At 34.1% G+C, this 19,928-nt stretch overlaps 1 protein-coding gene across 1 annotated transcript in view; it reads left to right on the top strand.

The window, feature by feature from the left end:
• Positions 1–19,928, top strand: part of CDH9 (cadherin 9) — a 162,844-nt gene that overhangs the window by 118,786 nt on the left and 24,130 nt on the right. Inside the window, exons 3-5 of the mRNA XM_024247337.3 lie at positions 9,202–9,496; positions 17,832–17,951; positions 18,536–18,703. Of these exons, the coding sequence (XP_024103105.2) occupies positions 9,202–9,496; positions 17,832–17,951; positions 18,536–18,703 (583 nt within the window). The remainder of the gene's footprint in view (positions 1–9,201; positions 9,497–17,831; positions 17,952–18,535; positions 18,704–19,928) is intronic.

The raw sequence follows: 19,928 nt of genomic DNA, 5'->3' as shown, positions 1-19,928 counted from the left end.
TTTAAGATACTCTGATGCATTCTTCAGTGTGCATTTTTTCAGCTCCAGAATTTCTGCTTGATTCCTTTTAGTTATTTTAATCTCTTTGTTAAATTTATCTGACAGAATTCTGAATTCCTTCTCTGTGTTTTCTTGAGTTTCCTCAATATGTTACCGGGAAGTGTGGAGTCCTCGGTTCTTAGACTTACTTGGGAGAAGGAATTCGGCAAAGAGACCATTTAGGCAAAAATAGAGAATTTACTGAAGAAAAGTAGAGAGCAGAGAGTTTATTTAGAGAGACAGTACACTCAAAGATGAGGCAGAGCAGGCTGTCAAAAGCGAACGAACCAGCAGCAGCCCAGAGAGTTCTGCATTGGTTTTTATTGATGCCAGATACTTTCTTGAAGTTTCTGTTTCTGTCTTAAGTCTCCACCTTTTTGTTTGTCTAGTTTTCCCACTTGTGCTTTAGTCCTTACCTAGTTCCCATCCCAGGGTGGTGGGATTCTCAGTGACTATCACTTGGTGTGCATGTGTGGGTCCGGTGTTGGATACAAATTCTACCCAATGACTGCATTGCTCATTCCTGTCACCCCAGGAAGATTGAATAGTGGTCAAATCTATACTTATTGTGCCTTTATATCTCTTAGGAAATTTCCCCTTTGCCCTCTTCTCTTCCTTATAAGCTATATTCTTACAGGTTAACTACAGAGTGAGTAATTACTGGGCATCTTAAGGGTGTTCCTTTCAGCATAGGTACTTCCCATCTTCTCTGCTCATATCTGGTATGCATATTTTAGGTGGTCTCCGGGATGTGAGATTTTCCAGACCTCTCTTTTCTCAGGGGCTGTCCCTCCTGCTCCTGTCTAGCTATCTGCCTACTCCAACAAAAACAGTATTTATGAATCCTCTGTTTGAAAGTTCAGATAGCTCTGTCTTTCCAGAATTAGTACCTGGTGCCCTATTTAGTTCATTTGACGAAGTCATGTTTTCCTCACTAGTCTTAATACTTGAAGATGTTCATCAGTGTCTGGGCATTAAAGAGTTTGGTATTTATTGTAGTCTTTTCAGTCTGTGCTTGTTTGACTTATCCTTCTTGGGAAGGCTTCTCAAGTATTTGAAGGAACATGGGTGTTGTAATCTTTGGTGCCTTTGGTCACTGAAGCCATATCTGCATAAGAGAATCCCAGGCTCAGTAATTAATGCTGTGGCTCTTGCAGACTCATAGAGGTACTGCTTTGGTGGTCTTGAGTGAGATCTGGGAGAATTACCTGCATTACCAGGCAAAGACTGTTGCTTTCTTTCTTTTCCCACTTTTCTTCAAGCAAACAGAGTCTGTCTCTCTGTGCTGAGCTGCCTGCAGCTGTGGTAGGGTTGACACAAGCACCCCTGTGGCCCCTGCCACTGGGACTGCACTGGGTGTCTCCCAAGGCCCACAGTAACCACTGCTTGGCTACTGTCTGTGTTCACTCAAGTTTGGAGGGCTCTAAAATCAACACACAGTGAATCTAGCCAGGCTTATATTCTTCCTTTCAGGGCAGTGAGTTTCGCCTGGTCCTAGGTGGGTCCAGAGATTGCACCCAATATCCAAGACCTGAAGTCAGGAACCTTAGAAATCTATGTGGGTTCTCTACTGTACTAAAGCTAAGCTGGCATCCAAACCACATGAAAAAATCCCTGTCTTCCCTCCCCTTTCCTCAAGCAGAAGAGTCTTTCCCTGTAACCATACCACCTCAGGCCCTTGACAAGAACTGCCTAACTACTGCCAATGTTCACTCAAGGCCCAAGGGTTCTTTTGTCTGCTGCCAGGCCTGGGTCTCTCCCTTCAGGGAAGTGAGCTTCCCTCTGTCCCCAGGCAGGTTCAGAAATGCTATTCAAGAGCCAAGGCCCATAATTGGTACCTCAGGGTTACTTTTGGTGCTCTACCCCACTGTGGCCAAGCTGGTCCACCAGCTGCAAGATAAAGTCCCTCTGCTTTCCTCAAGCAGGATTCTCTCCCCACAACCACCGCAGCTGGGAATGTGCTTGATCACACCTGAAGCCAGTGCAGCTCTGAGTCTTACCCAAGGCCCACAGCAAGTACTGCTTGCCTACCACTGCTGATAATTCAGGGTCCAGGGGCTCCTTTAGTCATCAGATGATGAGTCCTGCCAGAATTGGATTCTTCCCTTAAGGATAGTGGGTTCCCTTCTGGCCCAGGGTGTGTCTGGAAATGTCACTCAGTAGCTAGGGCCTGAAATGGGGGCCTCAGGACTCTGCCCTATCCTACTGTGACTGAGCTGGTATCCAAGTGGCAAGACAAAATCCTCTTTACCCTCCTATCTCCTATTTTCAAGCAGAGGGAAGGATCTCTCCCACAGGTGCTAGTTGTGCTGTTGGTGGTTGGGAGAGAGGTGGCACAAGTATGCGTTTGGCTGCCCTAGTTGGTGTCTCACTAGGTCATATCCCCCCTGAGTCCACTGGCTCTGAGCCCAGCAAGGCACCAGGACTTGTCCAAGAATTACAGTTTTTGTGGCCTAGACTGCCTTTCAAGTTTATTTTAGACCCCAGAACCCTTTAGCCCATGGTGGCAGGACTTGCTGGCATTTGGCTTCTGACCACTGGGATGGGCAATTCCCCTCTGGCCAGGGTTAGCCTAAATGCTTTCTCCATGGGTGCCAGCTGAGTTCTACCGTAAGTTGCTTTCCACTGTGACAGGGCAGCATTGAGTTCCAATGCAAAGTTTCACAATCACTACATTCACCCTTTCCGGCACATAGGTTCTCTCCTCACCATGTGGCTGCTGCAAGGGGATGAGAGAAGAGTGGTCCAGCCAATTCAAGGTTCTTTTCTACCTTTTTCGGTGCCTCTTTTATGAATATGATGGTAAAATCAGGTCCTGTGGTCACTCACCTGATTTTTCATTCTTATGAAGGTGTTTTTTTTGTGGATAGTTGTTCAATCTGATGTTCCTGTTGGAGGAATGATCGCTGTAGGCTTGCACTTGGCCGCCTTACTCCACCTCCTCTTCCACAAATCAATTTTTTTAAAAATGTTAAACTCAGATGTTTTATTATCCTGGATTCTCCAGAGACAATAAAACATATGTAATTTTGATTATAAGGAATTGGTTCTTAAGATTATTGAGGCCAGAAAGTTCCAAGAGCTGCAGTTGGCAAGCTGAAGACCCAGGAGAACTACGGTATAGTTTCAGTCTGAGACCAAAGTACTGAGATGCTAGAGAGTATATGGTATTGAGTTCCAGACTGAGTCTGAGTCCAAAGGCAGGAGAAGATTGATACATTGACTTGCAGATAGGCAAAGAGAGTAAATTGTCTCTTAGCTTTTTATTTCGTATTCAGGACTTTAAGGGATTGTTTAAAGACTAATCACCCATACTGAGGTGTGCAATCCACTTTACTAAGTCTATCCATTCAAATTCTTCTTTCCTCTCTTCCTCACAGACCCATCCAGAATAATGTTTAACCAGATATCTGGACACTCTGTGGCCCTATCTGGACACACAAAGTTAACTACCACAAATCTAACCCTCGTCAATTTGGTATGCATATGCATCTTCTTCAACCATACATAGTCCCCAAATAAAAAAAAAAATAAGAAAGAAAGGAAGGAAGGCCAGTAAGAAGGTCATAAATCCACCTAATATGCCACAACTATTTTGCATGCAACCAAAAACACACTGATCCCTTTCCCAGAAGAGAAGGTAAAGACCTTGAGTAATTCATACTTTCCTCCTTCGTATCTCATTGCTTACATGCCTTAATGACAAATTAATAATGAAATAATTTAAGGTAAAGTTAATATATCTTGTTACATAATAAGGGGATATGAAAATGAAGAGAACAAAAATTTGAAATATACACACATATTCACGACAAAATAAGGAGGAAATATTCATCACAATTATGTCTTTGTTTCTCTACTGGTTATATGGTTGTAGCTGGTATTTATAACTACTTTTTATATGATCCATTTTATATTTTGTTTGCATTCAGCAAACACCTCAGCAGAACATGGTTTTTCATCTGGTGGAGTTAATGAACCCTTCATTCCTGAAGTATCTGTATCATTAGTAGTCCTACAGGGGTTGGGTTGTTATAATTTTCATTGACTTTAAATACAGCATATGGGAACACTAAGATATAATCTGAGGGAACCCCTGTATGCCAGACATACTCTTCCTTACCTCCATTGTGGATTAGCAGCTGCATTTCCCCTCAGTCATCAAGTTTAATCTCTGCAGCCAGCACAGTAACTCTCTTCTTTGCCTCTTGATTTAGATGCATGAGGAGCCCAAAGTGTCTAGGCAGCATTATTTACTTCCAGCTCAATAAAATTATTGATGTATCTCTCGGTGTAAGTTTTCCTCCCTTTGGAGGTAAGACCTCTAGGCTGGCAGAGCACAAGAATGTGCAAACAGTAAGCAAAATTTTCTAGTGGGTCACTACAGATAATAACAAGTGATGTTATTCTTATTTCTAGGTCTTGATTCCTAAACCTGTGAATCCCAGCTACAGGAAAAACAGCACCATATATTAGGTATTAATTCAAAGCATATACAACCTTCTAGGGAACCTTGGCCCAACCTTGCAAGGTATTGTCAACCAGTTGGCAAAGAAACTAAATTTTTAATAGGCCATTCCATCATTCTATTAAACCAACTGCCACAGAGTGATGAGGATCATGGTGGGGTCAGAAACTCTATGAACATGAGCCCATTTATGCTTTTTTATTTTTTTCTGTGTAATGAGCTCCTTTGTCAGAAGCAATGCCATTTGGAATATCACAAAGCATTCTGCAAATTCTGCAAGCACAAGTATGGTAGTCTTGGCAGAAGTATTGCCTGCAGGGAAGGCAAATCTATATCCACTATAAGTGCCTATTTAGTATTTACTAAGGACAAAACATTATCTCTTCCAAAATGGGAGCCAACCAATGTAATTATCCTGCCATTATGTAGCTGACTGATCATTTGGGGGATGGTGTCATATCGAAGGCTCAGTGTTGGTTTCTGTGGCTGAGAGCTTCAGCGTACAGTAGTGGCTGTAGTGAGGTTGGCCTTGGTGAATGGAAGTCCATATTGCTGATCCCAAGCATAACCTCCATCCCTGCCATCATAGCCACTTTGTTCATAAGCTCACTGGCTGATGACAGAGGCAGCTGGGGAAAGAGGCTGGCTGGTATTCATAGAACAGGCTCTCCTGTCCACTTCATTATTAAACTGCTGGTATGTTGAGGTTATTATTTGGTGAATATGAACATGGATGTTCACATTTTTGCCCATTCAGATTGATCTGTTCACATACCTCTTCCCCAAATTTCCTTGTCATCAATTTTTCAATCATGCTCCTCCCAACGTCCTAGTCATAGAAACATACCATTAGTCACAGGCTGTGAATTGGTACACAATGCACATGTGGCCATTACTCCTTCCAAGCAAAGTGAACAACCGGGAGTATTGCTCAAATTCTGCCACTAGCAATATTTCCCTTCATCATTTCTATTCACAAATGTTATAGAAAGGGGCTACATGCTATAGCTGTCCACTTTCAGTTGGTACCTGCATATTGTGCAGAACCATCTGTAAAACAGGCCCGAACCTTCTTTTCTTTAGTAAAACCAATCCCAGGGAATTATCTGTGAGGCCACAGAAGAAGTCTGAGAGAGAGAAGGCAGTGTAGCAGGAGTAGGGACTGTGGAAATTTGTGCTACTTCTTCAAGTAACTTATTTGTGCCTTCAGGGCCTACTGAGGCCATATCACCTATATACATCTATTTGATGATGGAATTCTGTTATGCAAGTCCAACTTTAGGACTTGGTGAGTCAGGTAATAGCACACTCACTCAGATCACATAGTAAATTGGTAGACAATAGTTAAATGTTCAGATTTAAGACTCAGTAGTAGATCAAAACTGCCTCTCAAGAGAGGGCAGTTACCTGCAGACAATAGCAAGGTTTTTTGTTTTTGTTTTTGTTTCTTTGTTCGTTTTGTTTTGTTTTTTCAGAACTCTATGAGATGGTGCTATCTTCAAAGGATTGGATGAGACACACACATATTGAGAAGGCCAATCTGTTGTATTTAGACTACTGATTCAAATACTAATTTCACCCGAAAACGTCCTCACAAATACACCCAGAATATTGTTTAACTGAATATCTCTGCATCCCACGGCCCAATCAAGCTGACACATAAAATTAACCATCACAGATTTATTTTAAATTTTTAGTTTTTTCTGTATGTACATGTTTAATTTCTCAAATTTCTAAAAACAAAAAAAAACCTACATCAAGGCAAAACTAAAATAATACTGTTAAAAAATAATAGCATGTTTAAAAAGTAATGTAATTGGGCTAATACATAGCATTCTCTACTTATCCACCTTTTTCATCTCTTGCTATTTGTTTCCTTTCATCAAATTATATATTTTTTCTTTCTATCTTCTTAGAATAAAATGACTAGTAATGCAAAGATAAAGGTACAAAAATATTAATTATAAATGGTTTGAAAAAGGCATTTCAAAAAGACAGTCATTAAAAATATCATTGACACAGAGATTTATAAGATGTAACTTATGTTAAAAACGCAAGTTTTATTTATTATCTGATTTTTCTAATTGTATTTAGGTGAAAAGTTAGTGTTAAAAAGAGGAAGTATTTATGATCTTCAAGAAATATATGTTGAGTGACTTAATAGAAGAATATCAGTCTTTCCCTTATGTATTTTACAGTTTAATCGGCATGGTAGACAATTACATCAAATGTGATGAGTATCATGATAGGAAATGAAGCGTGCTATGTAAGTCAAGAGCAGCCTCATCCATCCTAATCTAGTGAGTCAGGAAAGGCCTCCCTAAGGAGGAAATTGTAAAACGAGATATGACAAATATTTAGTTAGAGGAAAATACAAAAAGAAGGGAAAGGTGTAAAAAGGTGAGGCAAACAGATGCAAACATCTGGCTTGAAAGCTAGAACAGGCCTTCTGGACGTAAAGACAAAACAAAACAATTGCTATGTATAGAATGTATAGCAAGAGGGAAAAGAGACAGAGATGCCTCTGGAATTCAGGGCCAGATTATCCAGGATATATAAACAAGGTTACAGAATTCAAGCAATTACAATAACAGTAAAAGTAAAGATTTAAAAAATTATACTCGTTTAATAAAACAAACTTAGATTTAAAAGCAAACAAGCAAACTACAGGCCAATATAACACCGAAATATGCATGATGCTAACCCTGGTTTTTATGACTTCAGGTTTATAGTTCTTAAATGCTGTGACTTGAAGATTTTTAACCTAGATTGTAATATGACTACATTTGTGGTGTGGAAAAATCACTCTCTTTAGTATGAAAAATTCCTTGGAGTAGAGCAAGAGTGGAGGTAGCATGATTAGAAGATTGCTCTGGTGGTCCAGAGAAGATAAGATGAAGGAAAAGATATGATGTAGCCATAGAGATGAAGACAGATGTCTTGAGAAGATATTTCAGAGATGGGAAGGCTACGTGTGATAATTATTTTGATGCTGAGCTTGCAAAGGAGGTGTAAAATATGAAACATTTCTAATTTTGGCTATGATTTAAAAACATAATTTAAATAGTCAAATAATTCAAAGATAAAATGGAATGCTCAAGAAATAGGTGAGGGCAGGATGTAAATGGGAATTGTAGAGTATATAATGTAAGTCAACGTAGCAGGGATAAGCTAGTTAACACTCCAGTTTTATTTAAAATTTACTTTATTGGTAATTTTGAATATATAGTTTATTATTTATTATAGTCACCATGCAGGGCAAAAGACCACTGAAGGTTATTACTCCTGAATAAATAAAATTTTGCATTCCTTGATCAATATCTCCCATCTCCATCCACATCCTTGTAAATGTTCTCACCACAAAAACAAAAAGGTAAGTATGTGAGGTGATGAATTTGTTAATTAGTTTGATTTAGTAATTTTATAATGTAAGCATATATCAAAATATACTGTAGTCATAATTTTATGATAAAAACAATTATTGTTTTAAATTAATTAAAAAAATTATTTTTAGAATTGTGTTAGGATTGTAAAATCTTTAAGGTTGTTTTTCAATTCGTAATTTCCAGGATTACATGGTCTGTTTGTTGTAACCATTCAATGATCAGCCTCCTACATTAAGAAGTTATTTTTACAGATGGGCATTTATCAATGAAAAGAAGATAATTTATGAAAACATAATCCTATTTTTTCCTAAGACATAGTTCATATGGCCAGAGGACAAGCTGTGAGTTTTATATTACTTGAAATCTAAAAGGTATAAAAAATAAAACATTTTCTAAAAATGAGAACATCGTGGTTAAAAAAGTATTGTCTCAGAGTCATATAGAAAATAAGTAATTACAAATCTCTTTCTCTCTCTGATTAGTCTCTCTGAATACAGAGCCTGTGAATCTACAATCAATGTTCTACAGTAGTTCCCCCTTAATTATGGCTTCACTTTCTGAGGTTTTAATTACCCACAGTAAATAACAACAAGATATTTTGAAAGAGAGGGAAAGAGAGACCATTCAAATAACTTTTGTTACGGTATATGGTTATAATTGTTCAATTTTATCATTAGTTATTGTTGCTTATCACGTATTGTGCCTAATTTATTAATTAAACTTCATCATAGGGAGGTACATATAGGGAAAAACATAATATATACAGGGTTCAGTACTCTCCACTGTTTCAGGGATCCACTTGTAAAATGTATCCCCCACAGATAAGGGGATACTCTGTACTGAAGGAGAAGAAAATCAGTTAAAAATTAAGGTAGCTATTCTAAACTTGTCATTATAATACATTCAGAAATCTCTCAAATCATATCTTAGAGTTTAGTCATTTTAAATGTAATCAAAATTAATTAATCTTTTACACTCAAGATGTAAGTTAATGGATTTTTTGTAATGCACTAGAGGTTTAAATCTTGGTAACATTTTATTCATAAATATCTTTGTTATGACAGATACATATTAATTTTCACATTATTTTAAATCTAGTCCGTTATGATGTCTAAATATGACTGTTAAAAATTTTGAGTATAATAAGAACTGAAATATTTAACTCCCTCTCACAGCAAAAGTCAAGATAACCATTAAGATAATTATTGCAGAGCTCTTATATGGAGACGAATTGATAGCGCCAAAATGATGTTTTACGTAATGATAATGTATGTATTTACAGAACTCTTCTTTTCTACCTCTCTAAAGCTTCACACTGATCAAGACAAAGGAGATGGAAATTTAAAATACATACTAACAGGAGATGGGGCTGGCAGTCTATTTGTTATAGATGAAAATACAGGAGACATTCATGCTGCAAAGAAACTAGACAGAGAAGAAAAATCTCTGTACATTCTTCGTGCCAAGGCTATAGACAGAAAAACTGGGCGGCAGGTGGAACCGGAATCGGAATTTATCATTAAAATTCATGATATCAATGACAATGAGCCAAAATTTACAAAAGACTTATACACTGCCAGTGTTCCTGAAATGTCTGGAGTTGGTAGGTATATTCTAATCCATGTAAACTACTTTTTATTTGTTTGTTTGCTCAGGTAATTATTATTGACGTGTGATTATGATATGTGGCCTCTTTCTAAATAAGAGTTATAACTGTAAACTACTATTTAGCTTAAACTAACTCTTCTATTTTTATTTCTATATATCTTAATTCTCCTGTTACGTTGTAATTTATATAAAATATGATTATCAATAGCAGTTAATTCATTTTATTTCAATCAATACCCTCAACTCTACTAACTGGCATTCAAATGGCAGTCAAGTGGAATGTATTTTTTGCCAGAAATCAAAAGAATAATAGATAGTATCAGCAGTTTTGGACAATTGTGCTTGCATTATTTTGAATAACAATGCTTGCGTTTCTATTGAAGTGTTTTCTCATTTGATCATTAAAGCCAACTTATGTGGTAGGCATGAGAAATAGAACTTTAAATCCCTATTCTGTTAATTAGAAACTCAAGATTCAGAAAGATTAAGCAACTGAATTAAGATCAAATAACCTGGTAGCATCATGACAAGATTGCAAGTCTCTTTATGTTATTTTTGTGCACATTCTACCACTGAACATTGCCTTATGCAAACTGAAAATAATTGTTTCACTTCTTAAGGCTGCCCACCATTTTAGATACCACTTGTGCGGAGTTTTATCTGTGTATGACTACATCTAACTCTATTAATATAAAAGGTTTAGGTCTGTCAATGAGACAATGAGAACTGATCCACATCATAAAAATATTTCTAAAATAAGTGACATAAACTTAATTTATAAGATCTGCAACCAGTTTCCCAAATTTGATAAAATTTAGTTGAATACTATTTCAAAACCAGTTCTCAGTCTATGATTTTGACATTCTTATAACTGATATATGTTTCAGTCTAAAATAATTTCTATAGAAAGAGAAACAAACTTATCCACCTTTACTGAATGTTTAATGTAAAATGTTAACTATGTGTGATATTTAGCAGAAAGAACCAAGAATTTTTAAAAACTTATTTATTCTCACCTCAAATGAAATCTCTCCTAACTGAGGAAAATGCAGTTAAATAGAATTGAAATAGCCCTTTCAGGTATTCACTCTAATAAAACAAAAGGAATTTATCAAATTAGACAGGAGTCCTGTGAAATCATAAAGCTCTAATACAAAAAATGAGTGGATATGTTTCCTGTTATAATTTTTAGTATCTTAGTTGCATGGAAAGTACTAGATTGGTTTGTATAGGTCAACCAGTGGGCTAGTTTAGACACATACCATGTTTTTTTTTTTAATGGGTTTATATGTGAGATTGAGGTACATATAAAATTACACTCATCAACTTCCTATTGATGATTATTTTAAAGTAATTCTGTTTTTGTTAGTACCTTTTGTAAAATATTATTGTTTCTCTTGTGTACACATTATTTTACCAGATATGTTGAAACCTTACAATATAAAACTTTCACTTATCCTTCCCCAGAAAGATTTGATATACCTAGAAAAGTAAAAAGTATAATTAAGATAATGGAAATATTTGAATATGAGAAACTTTAAGAATAATTATTTTAAATGTGAATACACAAAATATTTCAAAGAAGTACCCCACTTTTTTGAAAAAACAAATATTTCCCTATCACAGACTGTTGATATTTAATCGCACATAACCTGTATTTTCTCCTACATTGTTTTCTGATACTTAATGGACTATTATATTTTACTCTGTGTATTACTATTTGTCACCTGTATACATAATTCAAATGTATTTTGTCTCATATGAAATACTAATACAAGTAGGTTCTATTAATATTTGTTGAGTAACAATATCAGAACTGAAATACACACACACACACACACACACACACACACACGTATATATTTTAGAATCCTTCACTGGTTCCATCACTCATAATAAAATATACAATATATAAGCTTATGCATGAAAGATGTTTTGTAGTTTATATTGTACAAAATCTCTGTAAGGCAATCTATATTTCATTTACATAAGCTTTTAAGGCATAAGCAGTACAACTTCTGATCAGTGTAGGTTGCAAATACAAGGATTTGAGCCATTGTCAGTTGCATTCACTAACTGGCTAGAATTCCCACAATGGTAGCAGGCAGATGTATGGCTCTGGCTGCAGCTTTAGGAACTAAAAAATAAAGATTTAAGAATACAGATAAATTTTAATCCTATTTGTAGAGGACAATTGTTATTCTTCATTACTAATACTAACATTATATTACTTGCTTCCACTTTGGTTCACCTATAACTTTGTATGTGCTTCCATTACTTAAACATAAATGTATAATATATTATATACAGTATGCATATGCAGAAGATACTATACTTGGTTTAATTGCCTATTTTAATAAATACAAAAACATAAGCCCAGAAGAATTAAACTGACTTGGCCAAGTTACTACTAGCCTAATTTTAAAAAGAAAAACAAAAGTTAATAGATGCAGAATGTATTAGTCCGTTTTCGTGCTGCTGATAAAGTCATATCCGAGACTGGGAAGAAAAGGAGATTTAATGGAATTACAGTTCCACATGGCTGGGGAGGCCTCACAATCATGACAGAAGGCAAGGAAGAGCAAGTCATGTCTTACATGGATGGCAGCAGGCAAAGAAAGAGAGCTTGTGCAGGGAAACTCCTGTTTTTAAAACCATCAGATGTCTTGAGACACATTCACTATCAGGAGAAAGATGCAGAAAGGACCCGCCTCCATAATTCAATCGCCTCCCCATCAGGTTCCTCCCATGACACATGGGGATTGTGGGAGTTACAATTCAAGATAAGATTTGGGTGGGAACATAGCCAAACCGTATCACAGAGATAGCCGGACAATTTTAATGCCTTACTATTTTTCTCTGTTAAATAGTTATGTTTATTATTCAAAATCTAGTCTGGAAATCTTTTAATTTATTGAATCATGAGTAACTCCTCTAAATTAGTATCTTTCTTATTTGTTACTTTAAATCAAATGCCCTTCTCATTCAAATTAAATCTAAATAAGAATATAAGGGTATAAAGCCCCTGCATTTTAATACATACATATCTATATATATCTGTATATATATAAAAATATATATAACCATGTATATCACTATATATAACCATATAAATATGTCTAAATAAAAAGTAGATATATTTTACCTCCTAAACTTGTATTGATCTTTTATTGTAACTCTCCTACCTTATTTAAAGGAAAATAAAAGATTAACTCATTATAATTATTGCAAGTGTGATTTTCTTTACTCCTATGTATCCAAATAAACCAATTTATATAGGAAAACTAACAAGTAATATTTAGGAACTCTGTCATGCCTTGTGTATCCCATATATTAACAGTTAAATCTGATGCATAATCAAGAATTAAGAATACATCTATAAATAAAATAATACACAATGATTTAATTCTAAAATTATTTTCAGATAGTACAAGATATTTTCATTTAAATCAAAGAGTTAAAAACTACAAGTATTAGCTTTGTGAAGAAATAGGGTCTTATGGAATAAGATAAGATTTCTTTATTATTGCCCTACCCTTCTTTACGATGTTATTTTCTGATGATTTACATGTATCTGCCCCTTATTTCCATTCATTTTCATTTCTTAAAGTATTTGTTTCTTCCTCTTCTCTCTCACCGACTCCTTCCCTTGTTGTTTCCCTCTATTTCAGTTTCTGTCTGTCACAATCATATGCCATATTTCACACTGGATTTTTAGTGCCAAATGCCCAACCCATTTTTGGTTAAAATAAAGTGACTCCAATAAACTCATGAAATCTGAAATACATTAGCATGTTCTAATCAGAACATATAATCTGGAAGATATATAAAGATACATATTTAAAGATAATGGGATACACTTCTATTACAACGTTTTGTATTTTCCATTTCTATTTCTACTTTTTATTTTTTTATTTCTTGTGATCATTACACTATTGATTAAATATTTTCTATCAACTTGCTTCATGTGCACGCTTTTGTCTTCATGTAGGCAAATTTTTGTTTTTAAATTTGGTGACTGGGGATGCCTCCTTTCTCAGTGACTGGAAATTTCCCCTACCTCCACTCCCAAAAACCTATCCAGTCCTCCTCCTAACAGTTTGACCCCCAACAAGGAATCCCTTTGTAATTTTTTACAGACAACAAAAATAACTCAGTCAATGAATTATTCATGTCCCAGAGGTTCACTACGTGTGGATTCAATAATGTATCCAATTGTATTTCTAACACCAGAGAAAGAGGCCATTCAGTAAAGTATTTATAAAGAAAACTCTTGACCAAATATATTTAGAATGGATTTAGACCTAGTCCAGCTCTATCAAATACCAGGTTTGTGGTCATCAGCAACTTCTATGTACCCCAAGGCCCACACCCCACATGTATCATGAGGATAAAGTAATAAAAACCAATCAGCTACTGAGAACTACGTCTAGTCTACGTTAAGCATTCTGTGAAAGTTAGTTCTTAGGATTTTGCACTAGATTCTCTGCTGGGTTTTAAGTATAAAGTGTTGAACAAACTAGATATGGACTCTGCCCTTAAAGAGTTTGCATTTCACAGTAAAATAAACTTATATCTAACAAAGCGTGATTTAAATTCCTGGACATCGAATTAATGGACCCCTTATAATTCCACGACACTGTCTGAAAACATTACCCCTACTTCTCTTATTAGTGGCCCCCACAGCACAAACATTTATGTCAAGGGCACTGTTCACCCCTGCTCCTCAAGTTAGTGGCTGTCATCGCCCTATGGCAGAAGAAAACAGTTGACTCTGTCAAAACCAGATTCATATAGAGGTGTGAAGAATAAACTCCTTTTTCACTTTCTGTAACTTTCATTATCTTATTCTCACATTGAACCAAGTCAAAATATTCCAGTCTCTTTTCTACAGTGCTCAAAAGACAGGCCTTAGGCTACAGGGCAGGAAAAAGCCCATACTATTCACCTCTTTTCTTTGTTTCCTCTAGTTCATAGAGTGATTCTGTTTCTTTAAGCTTTAGTTGGTTTTACCATTCTATCAACCACTCCAGACATACAGAAAGACAGATGATAGATAGATATACATAGATACAGATAAAGAGAATGTGTGTGGGAGAGAGAAAGCTTTTACGTGTTATACAACATAATAGGCTGTGATACATATTTTCTGACATTACCATGCCACAAAGTTGCTGTTTGTTAAAGAAGAATAAAGGCAGTATTTCCCCTTCTCAATACTATCTGTGTCTAGAAAACCGTTTAAATTAGTAACATTTATACGGACTAAGTAATCTTTGTATACAAATATTTTATTGTAAGTTTATATAGAGAGATAATGAATGCCAAACAGATAGATAGATAGATAGATAGATAGATAGATAGATAGATGAATAGATAGATGATAGATACGAGGCCTAGGTTTTGGGGTCATTTACATTTGTGATTTTAAATATTTCAAACACTAGATTCAAAACATTTTCATATTTGCATATAAGAAACAAATATATAGAGGGATGTTTTTTCTTTTATATATGAAGTTTATTTTGTATAGTGTAATAAAATGAATTGATTTAACTTCCTCTAATATTATGTGTAAATATATATGTAACACCAACCGGCATAGCTTGGTTACATTGTGTAATCTAAACTTTTCTTATCTTTAAATTATAATAATAATTATATTGATGAATTTTTCTCCCATATCCAGAGGAATGCTTTTGGTTCCCTGAAATCTTTAGCCACCGAGTTATTTATTTATCAGCTTTTAACATTTCTTCATGATTTACTATTATAGAATTAGCCTTTGAGTCTTTGAAATTTTTCCTAAAGATTATTAGTTATATAGCTGAGTAAATAATGAGCTAAGAATTACAGTAAACTTCTTTAATTCCTCAACATATTTTCTATTTAAAGTAAGATATTATATGCAAAACTCTTATAAAAATGTGAATTGTAAAAATAATGGTCTCAAAATCATGTTCACCTCTTTGATATGAGATGCAATGTATAAATTTGTCATTCAACTTTCACTACATTTTACTTACTATATTTTTATCATTAATATGAAAATAAAATATTTATTTTAAATAACTAAAGAACAAATTAAAATTATACATATTTTGGAAAATTTAGTGGGATGTAAATATCCATGTGTATTCTCTTTTGTTTTGTCTTTATAAAGAAACATTTATAAAGTTGGTATAAAAATATAAACCATTTTCTATTTAATTTTATTACTAAATACTTTTAACTGTGTAAGAAGTCATTACACCTCTGAAAAAAACTACAACTCTTTATTCCCTGTAATACAACACACTGTCTCTCAGTTTGCTAAAAAATAGCATATCAATGATATTTTGTCAGTGACTACCAGTGTTTAAAAGCATTCTGAATTATTACCAGAGCTCTGAGAGGTAGAACAAGTATTTTATGTGTGCTTTTAGCTTTTTGGCCACATCATAGGGTTTATTTCTGTTGTTTATATTAACTTCTTTCTCTTTGTTAAGCATCTTTGCATAACTTCAAAGATCATCTACCCACTAATAGAGCTAATAATCGAAATTAAATTCCACAAAAATATTATTTCAAAGAGTCAAATAAATATAGAAGATTGTTTTTACCTGTACCCATTATGAAAGCTTACAATAATGCTCATGTTAAAAGAAAAATAAAATGGGTAACTCAAGAAATGTCCTAAAATTGATGAACGAACTAGTTCTATTTTCAGCATATTGGTAATGCTTAATAATTCATATTTCAATAACCTCCAATTGTGAAAACCACACTTATTCTAATATATATCACATAGGGTTATATAAAAAGGACATTACATGTAAATTAAAAAAACACTTTGTTGAACTTCTGCACATCATAAAGTGATTTGTGTGGGGGGAATGTAAATCACTTTATCATTTTTGCTTTCATCTAATGAACACACAGTGGATAATTTTTTAATGATAAAAGCTTACAGCTGGGATGGATTAAGTAAATATGCAATGTTTCCATTCACTCACAGGACACATCAATTCCATTACAGTTGAGAAAACAGAGGCCTCAAGAGAATGAGCTCAAGTTGTCATTGTTATGCTAATTAATTTTGAGAAAACATTAAAAAGCCTTGCTCAATTCATGTGTTAACATTCAAATATATTGACAGGAAATGAGCTGTTAATATTGATCTTATTTACTATATATTAATTTTTGGAATTGGCATACACATATACAACAACATTTGAGAAACATCCACCATAATTCAATTAGACAAGTTATTGAGTGTGTAATGTATGTGGGCTATTAAATTAGAAGGTAGGGCCAATATGGAATTCTTCCTGTTTTCAAAATCTTTAAAATGTATGTAAGAGTCAGACTCAAACTTTTAGAAATTATGTAAAATACACTGAAAAATGTCCTACAATCTAGCTTTGTCCAAGGGCATGCCTAGTAGGCTTCAGTTAAGGGTGATGTTAGAACCATGCTTTGAATCTTTATAGAAATTCAGGAAAAAATAATTTTAAAAATTCATCAATATATTTTATTATGCTGATCCCTGCTTTTAAAGCACTTTTATGTTTTGAAAGATTTGAAACAAAATTTAGCATAATTTAAATTTAATGATATAAAATTACATAGTAAGGTTCAATTGCAGTATTGCGTGTGACACAGAATTACACACTTTACATCTTCTTTTGAAGAATAATGATTTACAAATGTGCAGCAAATAACCAGTATTATGCCGAATATCAATAGGGGTAATCATAAGAACCATATTATCTATATTTAAAAGAGACGCATAGGCCCTTCATAATTAGATATATCTTGGGAACAAAAAATATCTTGCAGGTCAATTTTACAGCATTTTGGTTTATTTCTTCATAGAAATTGTCTCTTCATTTTTTTATTTTATTTACCATTCACAGTCAAATATACCAGAGTAAAAAGCAGCAGCAGGTTAAAAAATGTTAGATTTATCTTTTAAATACATGTTGCCCATTAGTGGTAAATGTATTAATTACAAATTTCATGTGTGTTATATTCATTTTAAGAATGTTTGCCCTAAAATATTTCCAATCAATTAAAAATACGATGCATTAATTAGTCTCATTATATTCACCTTACTGATAAATATATTTTGATACTTTTTCTTAGCTAAACAAAAAAATTAAGAAATACTTCAGTTTATAGAAAATGAGAAAGAAAATTAACTTTTTTGAGGAAGTATTTAAATAAATTTCTTCAAACATACAACATTGTCTAATACAAAACACTGACAGCAACATATTTTTAAGAAAGATTGTTTCAAATTTGGAAGTATATAAATGTCTCTGTTTGGGGATGGGGATTTCATGTAGGTACATCTGTTATACAAGTAACTGCAACAGATGCAGATGACGCCAACTATGGAAATAGTGCCAAAGTGGTCTATAGTATATTGCAAGGACAGCCATATTTTTCAGTGGACCCAGAATCAGGTACAACATTTAAACTTGGCTGACTTTTTATTGTATAATACATTAAGATGCATAATTAATTTAGAGATTTTTAAAATATTTTAAAACCATTATTCATTCAGCTTCATGTTTCTATTTGTTTCCTGTCATTATTGAATGTAAACAAGTGCAAACTTTCTATTATTTTAATAACTTTTTTGAACGCTTAGCTCTTTAAACTATTATTCATTGGGTTTAAATTTGAAACACTAAATACAAAATTTCACAGAGATTCAGCACATTATGTGGCATAGAGAATACTCAAAACTTGAATGTGACAATTATCATAATTAAACAACTGTATTTGTCTAAAGATATTTGACTGAAGTTAATTTTTGTAATCAAAAAACTTAAATACATTGATTTAGCAAAACCCATTTCATGAATAATAGCCCATGGCAAAATCCTTCCTGTTCTGTGAATTATGTTAAAGTGGTTATGGATTGAAAGACATATTTAAATACACTGACATTTTATGTTTGTTATTCTGTAAAATGAGTCTTGTCTAGCTTAATTTTAAAACTCAGCGATTTAATTGCAAAACTTTTGTCTGCTTTTTCCAAAAGGCATAATAAAAACTGCATTACCAGACATGAGCAGAGAAAATAGAGAGCAGTACCAGGTTGTTATACAGGCCAAAGACATGGGTGGCCAGATGGGAGGCCTTTCTGGAACCACCACAGTGAACATCACGCTGACAGATGTCAACAACAACCCTCCTCGATTTCCCCAGAGTAAGGAATGTTTCAGTGATCTCATGTCCAAAGACTTCTCAAATACACTAGTAGCCGAGTTTAATATTCACATTTCATACTAGTAGTTTTGCTATTGGTTTATGCATAAAGGCAAAACCACAATCCATTCCTCTACAAAAAAAAAAAAAAATCACGATTTCCCACAAATAGAGAGTGATGGTGATTATTTTCATCATTTTTTGGAGTATGTAGTGGAAGAAAACAAAAGTATTAAGCTTCTCTGGCAACTTTTAAATTAACTTTTCTAATTTTGAAGGATTATAAAGTTCTCCAGACTTCCTTTCTCAACATTCACTAAGATTGTCTTAACATTTTCCTTTGGATCCACTTCTTGGTTAGGAGGGTGGGCTCTCATGTCTGGCTATCTGGATTCAAATCCTGTGTCTCTCACTTGTCTTACCTCAGCTACATTGTTTTACATGCAAACTTATAATCTCTTATCTAATTGATTCTGAAACACAGACTTCTTGATATTTTAAAAATATCAATGCAGATCGGCTTATTTAGCATCATTTTTATATTTTCCTAGTGGCCTAGTATATTTATAAACATTTTATATTTCCTAGTAAACCATAGAGTTATGGTTTACTATGTTTGTGAGGGCATTTTAGACGTATTCAAGTTTGGTAGTATCTCTGTTACTAAGTTATGAAGATTACATCAGTTAACACTCTTGCAGTTGTCACCATTTTAGGATGGACATTAAACCATGGATGCTTTGCATTTCATGATGTCCTGCAGAAAAAGATTTCCATTCTCTGCTGAAATTTGTTATTTTGCAGTGAACAAATATCTAAGGACCCCTGTTTCAAAATATTCAATTAAAAGCTGAAACTTAAATTCATATCACTAAACTCAATACAGTAAAACATTTTTCCAGGCCAATTATATTTAAAATGTTGTATTGAGCTTTGATTGGTGGACATATTCATATGCTATATGTAAAACAATAAAGTTTGCCGAGAACATAAATAATAAGCCTAAATAACATAAACCTAATCTTTGCATTCATATTCCTTTATAAAGAGTATTACTTGATGCATTTTTAATCCCTTGACATTCTGTAATTCTGTTATCTATAATAATGTTAACAAAACTTTGGAACTATAATAGTAATAATAAAATATTAAGGACTAGACCCAGAACTAAATTTTTGTAATCCATAAAACAAACCCATGAGTGAATTACTATCATTATCATCCTT

Source organism: Pongo abelii, chromosome 4 (genome assembly GCF_028885655.2).
Source record: "Pongo abelii isolate AG06213 chromosome 4, NHGRI_mPonAbe1-v2.0_pri, whole genome shotgun sequence".
Classification (NCBI taxonomy): domain Eukaryota; kingdom Metazoa; phylum Chordata; class Mammalia; order Primates; family Hominidae; genus Pongo; species Pongo abelii.
Note: the sequence above shows the minus strand (reverse complement) of the source record. Positions and strands in the feature narration are given on the sequence as shown.